Source organism: Schistocerca cancellata, chromosome 2, assembly GCF_023864275.1.
Source record: "Schistocerca cancellata isolate TAMUIC-IGC-003103 chromosome 2, iqSchCanc2.1, whole genome shotgun sequence".
In the NCBI taxonomy this organism is placed as follows: Eukaryota; Metazoa; Arthropoda; class Insecta; order Orthoptera; family Acrididae; genus Schistocerca; species Schistocerca cancellata.
In genome coordinates this window covers 208,104,809-208,112,252 of record NC_064627.1, presented here as the reverse complement: position 1 = coordinate 208,112,252, position 7,444 = coordinate 208,104,809, and the positions used below count along the sequence as shown (strand labels likewise).

The 7,444-nt window shown below is 42.8% G+C and overlaps 1 protein-coding gene across 1 annotated transcript in view; it reads right to left on the bottom strand.

Moving 5' to 3' along the window:
• Positions 1-1,539: 1,539 nt before the first annotated feature.
• LOC126144520 (glutathione S-transferase 1-1-like) overlaps positions 1,540-7,444 on the bottom strand; it is a 38,161-nt gene continuing 32,256 nt past the window's right edge. The window contains exons 4-6 of the mRNA XM_049915496.1: positions 5,356-5,494; positions 2,373-2,534; positions 1,540-1,783 (exon numbers count right to left, since the gene is read on the bottom strand). Coding sequence (XP_049771453.1) covers positions 1,634-1,783; positions 2,373-2,534; positions 5,356-5,494 — 451 coding nt within the window. The 3' untranslated portion in view covers positions 1,540-1,633. The remainder of the gene's footprint in view (positions 1,784-2,372; positions 2,535-5,355; positions 5,495-7,444) is intronic.

Sequence of the window (7,444 nt, the reverse complement as noted above, 5' to 3'; positions counted from 1 at the left end):
TAGTCTTCATATGTAATCTTGGTTGAATATTTTCTTTGTGCAACGACTGAGAAACGCGCGCACACGAACAATATGAACTGCAATACTGTGCCGCGTGATCTAACTGTACGATATAACGGCAGTGCCGGAGTCACACAGACGCTTCTGCGCATGCGCGCACTCTATCTGCCAATATAAGAACTTTTACGGCGCACCCGCGTCATTCAAATTTTGTATATAATGTGTATAATGTAAGTCATGTAAATAGTTGTAGATAACTTAGATTTTCTTGTGCCTTTAGGTGAATTGCTCGCCTGCAGGTGTGTCCTTTCGCCTCGCAATTCAGGGGGCAATATAAAGGCACATTTGCATGCCGAGCGTGGGTTTCCTCGGAAACGCGAAATATTAATTAAATAAATAATCAGTGACAAATAAATAAAGCCTATGGCACACAACTGCAGCGCTGTGTCGCTGATAAAACAAAAGCACAATTACGTTACTCTTATGTTTGATTAAGAAATGGGAGAGCTCTGGTAGAAGTGGTGCGAGAAGCACGTATTTTATTCTATTGTCTGGCACACCGCCATATTTCATGTTATAGAAGAATACTGCGAGTTGCAACCAGGCTAGGCACTCGATTCTGTAAAGAATTTATATTTATAAAAGTAAGTAGGATTATGAACTGTAGGCTTATTCATTGAATATATCTGATTTAACTAACTGTGTAACTTTTTTATGTTTAGTAGACAATCACCTCTGTACGACGTATTGGCATGGCTGGTAAATTATTGAAATATTGAGATTTAGATTATGAGTCCGCACCTACCGCAGCAGTCTTTGGAAACGATTTATTTACGAAGTCCGATTATTTCAGTTTTATTTCACGGTCAACTACGAGTAACATTGCCTTTATGAGAAAGCCATTGTCAAGCGTCTGATACCGAATAATTAAACGTCCACGTTCCAGATAAGCAAATATTTATTACAATTACAATCACAATCACCATCATACAGATAGAATAATTAATATTTAAATAATATTTTTTATTTTATTTATTTTATAGGAGGAACGTACTTATTTGCCAATTTCCATGAAATAAAATAGCTTTCGCAGTTACTTCTTGAAACAGTGAAAATATTACGAATCTGACCATTTACTTACTAAAATATGCTCTGTCAGAGAGAAATGCTCACATATGCATATATATGACCTAACAAATCACAGTAATTGACTTAATTTTATCATAACAAGCATTTATATGTATACAAAGAACATGTCAGTCGAAAAATACGTGCTCTATCATAAAAATCCTAGTCGTAATAATTACGCTTATCTTGAATGGCGAAAATTAATTCCACCTTTGGGATTCGAACCAGGTACCTACGTGTCAAATGCATCTACAGACGGGTGCCATTCCAATATTACCTAAAAGGAAATGCCTACGGAAACGTCGATATTAATGCTACAGAAAAAATAGTTCATTACACTTTTAGTTTTTCAGATTCTCTTTCCACGTCTGTAAATGCCACAGAAGATTTGGAAAATACGTCATAACAGTATTTTCGCTTAACGAAAAATCCAGAAGATTTATTTGAGCAGTACATAATCGACATCATAAATAAACAGTATATTTACAAATCCTTGTTCCATAATTTACTTCATTGACTGTAGTCTTTGCTCGAGAGCTTCACGTACTCCTTTGCGGTGTTCAAAAATCTGTGGGTAGCGATCTTCAAAACGTGACAGCCACTGCTTGATGTTAGCGTGTTTCAGATGGTCAACTCCAGCGGCCTTTGGAGTTTTCTGGAAAGAACCAAGCATAAAAGTTAAGTGCCAATTAAATAATTAATTAACATTTGAAATTAACAGCCAGTACAACGAATTGGGATGAAGTAATTTTCGGTGAAGTAAACTAATTTCACTCAATATTTTGTAACATCTCAATATTTTATGAACAATGAACAATATTCGTATGCTATGTTGTATGTGTAAACCAAAGAGTGTTATAAATCGTTTTTGATGTTGCCGAGCACAAGTCATACAATAATTTTTAAAAGAACACATCACCATTTGACTGTATTGTTGTTCGTTAAATTACGATCCAGGTTTTGACCTTTTATGCTATTTCCACATGATTGAGTTTATGTCATTAATATATGTTGCAGGACATCAAGCTCAAAATTGGCCATAAATTAAGAAAAATATTGGCTTCCCACGAAAGGCCGTATGGAAATCATCGTCTTGTAAAAATATCAGTAACTAATAATGGGAACACGTCGATATTAAAAAAAAGGTTTACTTTGGTGTATAAAAAATATGAACACATGTCCTTGAGTCGTAATGTGTAGCCATTTACGTATGAGTTTCCAAGAGGAAATGTGTGTAGGTTTACCTCAACAGCGACTAGAGAAGTAGCTACAGCGTAGTCCGCAAGGGTGATATTCTCCCCAGCCAACCACTGTTTATCCTCCAGCATTCGTGACAGGCTCTCGAAACTGTCGTTCACTTTTTCGACATCGCTGGGGTCGAACGATTTGCCAAAAAGTTGTGGGTGCTGTTGAAAAAAGAATAAGATCAGCACAGAGATCACCGGTTATTAGCATTCACTATAACCCAAATAAACGCACTTGTACGTAAACATGAAGAACAGGTAAAAACCATAAAGAAAGCAGAAAACTTAGTAATCACTACAACCCAGCTAAACGGATTTATAACTAAACATGAAGAACAGGTAAAAAGTCACAAGGAAAGCTGGAAATCAGAGCGAATTTGTTTCCCAACGGGAAGAGGAACATTACAGACTTAACATCCAGGAGATTTCTTAAACCTCTATCCGAAGACTGGTTGACAGAAATTATTCTACTCCACCGCTCTCTGTTTCCAAATTAGTTTCTCATTTTCTCATATGACACTGCTTCTATTTTAAAAAAGTGACTGGCTGCAGTGCTCGGTTTTTATATTGAATGAACAGTCACGGGTTCTTAAACATCCATACTGGATAAGCTTAATCTTTTAACTAGAAAAGTATTGTGTATGTGGATCATATCCTTTCCATGCTGTTACTAGCAGACCATTGAACGCTATTCTCTTTAACTCCCTGCGCACAGCATTATGCTAATTGCAATGCTAGTAGCACTTTGGAATTCACTAGTCATTCCTTCCGCTGATTTCTTACACCCGGACTCCGCAATGCTCGGCGGTCCCTGTCCGTCAGTATACACGAGGTTGCCTGGCCTTGGTTCAACCGTGGTTGTTTCTGCGTCCTTCCCCTCCACAGTCACATCAGCAACAGTCGACTTGGACTGCTTTATAACGTCTGGAATACCTCTGATGGATTTGTTATTCAGGTGGAGCACACTTTAGAATTTCCCGAGTCCTTTCAAGCGATCTATTCTTCTTGTTACCGCTACTGACAACACAACAATCCCAGTCTCCGTCCTTACTGGCATATCCGCCTCTTGTGACATCTAGTGGACAATTCCGCATTACATAGGGCCTTCGGATATTTGTGACCAGATACTGAATATGGCGATACCACTAGCAACTTTGTGCAGTTGTGCTGGAATGCTATTATTTTACACATTTTGTACACTTCATGCCCATTTGATGCTTGCTGCATGGCGCTTTGGTGGTGTTGCAGTCTTTAGGGGCGTCAGTTGTTTTCCTTGATGTTATTTATATCCTGGCAGATGGTGCCGTTAAACTAAATCGGGGCGTATTATACACTCATGCTCATAAATTAAGTATAATTTCAGAATGTGGTGCCACACAACGCGGCACTACACAAAACTGGCGCTAATAGCATAGGCACATAGTGAACATACACGACACAGATCTGTAAGTCCACGGTATTGGTGATAAGTTGAGAAAACCGTCATGAAACACATGTGCTACAAAACGCCACTGTTACCGGCGCATGTACCCCAACATCAATATGGGATATGATCACCATGCACTCGTACACAGGCCGCACAATGGGTTGGCATACTCTGGATCAGGTGGTCGAGCAGCTGCGGGGGTATAGCATCCCATTGTTGCACCAGTGCCTGACGGAGCTCCTGAAGTGTCTTAGTGGTTTGAAGTCGTGCAGTGATACGTTTACCGAGACGTTCTCGGTGGGGTTTAGGTCTGGAGAACAGGCATGCAACTCCATTCGCCTGATATCTTCTGTCTCAAGGTACTCCTCCACGATGGCAGCTCGGTGGGGCCGTGCGTTATCATCCATCAGGAGGAAGGTGCGACCCACTGCACCCCTGAAAAGGCGGACATTCTGGTGAAAAATGGCGTCCCGATACACCTCACCTGTTACAGTTCCTCTGTCAAAGACATGCAGGGGTGTACATGCACCAATCATGATCCCAACACACACCATCAAGCCACGACCTCCACACATGTCCCTTTCAAGGACATAAGGGGTTGGTATCTGGTTCCTGGTTCACGACGGATGAAAACCTGCGAGAATCACTGTTCAGACTATACCTGAACTCGGACCACTGTTCCAATGACCATGTACTGTGTTCTTGACACCAGGCTCTACCGGCTCTCCTGTGGCCAGGGTTCAGTGGAATACACCTTGCAGGTCTCCGGGCGAGTAAACCATGTCTGTTCAGTCGTCTGTAGACAGTGTGTCTGGAGACAACTGTTCCAGTGGCTGCGGTAAGGTCCCGAGCAAGGCTACCTGCAGTACTCTGTGGCCGTCTGCGGGCGCTGATGGGGAGATATCGGTCTTCTTGTGATGTTGTACACTGTGGACGTCCCGTACTGTAGCGCCTGGACACGTTTCCTGTCTGCTGGAATCTTTGCCATAATCGTGAGATCACACTTTGTGGCACACGAAGGGCCTGTGCTACGACTTGCTGTGTTTGACCAGCCTCCAGTCACCCAAGTATTCGACCCCTCATAACATCAATATGTGTTCTTTGAGCCATTTTCAACACACAGTCACCATTAGCACGTCTGAAAACGTCTGCACACTTACTCGCTGCGCCGCACTCTGACATGCACCAACACAACTCTGCGTATGTGGACTGCTGCGAGCGCCACCGTGCGACGACCGCAGGTCAAATGCACCGCATGGTCATATCCCGAGGTGATTTAAACCCGCAAACCGCCCACCAGAGCGTTGTTTCACCATATATCAGCATTATCTTTAATTTATGACCATGAGTGTAGATAATGAGGAAATGTGTCTAGTGCAGATTTGAGAGTTTTGCAGTAAATCGAGTAAATCAAAGGAAGTGAGTGCAGATATTAATGAAACTAACTTGCGAAATGAGACAATCAGTGAATCTAAACAAACAGATGGGTCTTAAATGACGCTGTAAAAATTGACAGGACAAATAAACGCACATGGAACCAAGTAATATTGTACTTACGAAAATTTTCGCCAACCTGCCGAACAGGTCTTGATCAAAGAAGAGTCTTTGGTCGACGAGCACCCGCTTGTTCACATCTTTTGGGTACAGAGAGTCGTCTTTTGCGTACTTTGAGATGAGGTACATTGATATGGCGCGGCTGTTACGGAAAGAGATGACGCGTTATCAACGTATCATGTCAAATTAATTACATCTTAGAAACTAACTTGTTACTTCTTTTGTATGGTCATGTGTGTTTGTGAATGTTTCGTTCCCTTCAATTCGAGTTATTATATCATTCCACAAACTACTGCTGTAATTTACTACATCGTGTTATTATGCCAGGTGGCCATAATTAAACTGAAGACATTCCGAGTGCTGCTGTATATATCGCAGGATGATGACAATCGTAGCATGTTCATTACTCGGTGCGATCGCGGAGTATGCTGTAAAAAATAGTTCCACCTTCTGTCACCAAGTGAAAATATGACGCCGTAAGCAGTCAGAATGTGGTGTAGGTGCAGAAAATGGGAAGGAACGACGAAACACAAGATAACTTTAATTCTGGCACGGTTATTATGATATGGTAACAAGTTATGTGTTCAGTTATGGTCTCGCGACTCAACAACATGCTGCATCCGAACATCGGGCTGGTCGACGGTTGCTCGCGGGGTATCCAATGTAATTAGAGCGATGTGTCATTGTGGTGATGATGATGTTTGGTTTGTGGGGCGCTCAACTGCGTGGTTATCAGCGCCCGTACAATTACCCAATCTTTGCTCAGTCCAAATTCGTCACTTTCCTGGATGATGATGAAATGATGAGGACAACACAAACACCCAGTCATCTCGAGGCAGGTGAAAATCCCTGACCCCGCCGGGAATCGAACCCGGGACCCCGTGCTCGGGAAGCGAGAACGCTACCGCGAGACCACGAGCGGCGGACGATGTGTCATTGTGTGCCATCCTTCAGACCAGGAAGAATCCAAATACATCCCTGATAAATACCATCTTTCAGATATCCCCACAACCAGAAGTCACATGGTTTCAGGTAGCGGCATCTGGAAGGTCATAGGCGTTGAAATTGCCTAGAGATGATACAGTTGTTACCGAAGGTTTCTCGAATTAAATGTTTCACATGTCAAGATACATGTTGTGTCACCTCAACTTGCATGAAAATAGTGGTGTGGATACAGCTACGTTCTTGTAAAGCTGGAATCACGTGTCGTACAACGACGAGTTTATAACGTGCAGGTGTCACTGTAGACTTACCAGGACCGCGAGGTGTCATCTGTTCGAAGGAAAACGGACCGAGAATGGAGGAGCTTGTGAAACCACACTAGACAGTCACGTAAGGTGAATGCAATGGATGTTTCTGCACAATATGTGTCGGGGTAGAACCCCATATGCGACGGTTCTGTGCATTCATGACACCGTGTAGAGTAAATTGTGCTTCGTCCTCCAAAGAATATTCATCCGCCATCAATTTCCATGCATGCCAAAACACGAAGGACAAGGTCATGAGCCGGCCGCGGTGGGCTAGCGGTTCTGGCGCTGCAGTCCGGAACCGCGGGACTGCTACGGTCGCAGGTTCGAATCCTGCCTCGGGCATGGGTGTGTGTGATGTCCTTAGGTTAGTTAGGTTTAAGTCGTTCTAAGTTCTAGGGGACTTGTGACCTAAGATATTGAGTCCCATAGTGCTCAGAGCAATTTGAACCATTTTTGACAAGGTCATGATGTAGCCTATGCTGGAGCTTCGTTTATTGCACATTCTGAATGCTGTAGGGATATAAATGTAAAAAACGCCGCAAAAACTTTTCAACTGCTGACCAGGGATTAAACAATTCCCGTGACACGGCTTGAGCACTGGCTGCAGAATTTGAGGCATGTTTTGCACAGTCGGTTATAGCTACAGCAATTTCATCCCCAACTGCCGCGGGAATTGACCACCTCCTTCTCCCTACTGCACCACAAAATTCACCTGTTTCCTAGAATTTATTGGTCATATTCCTCAACTCATGGCATGACACCTCTTCGCATCTGTATCTGTCGGCGATATTCCCAGATTGCAGCGCCGCCTTCGTTACTGTTCTGATAAAACAGCTTTACCA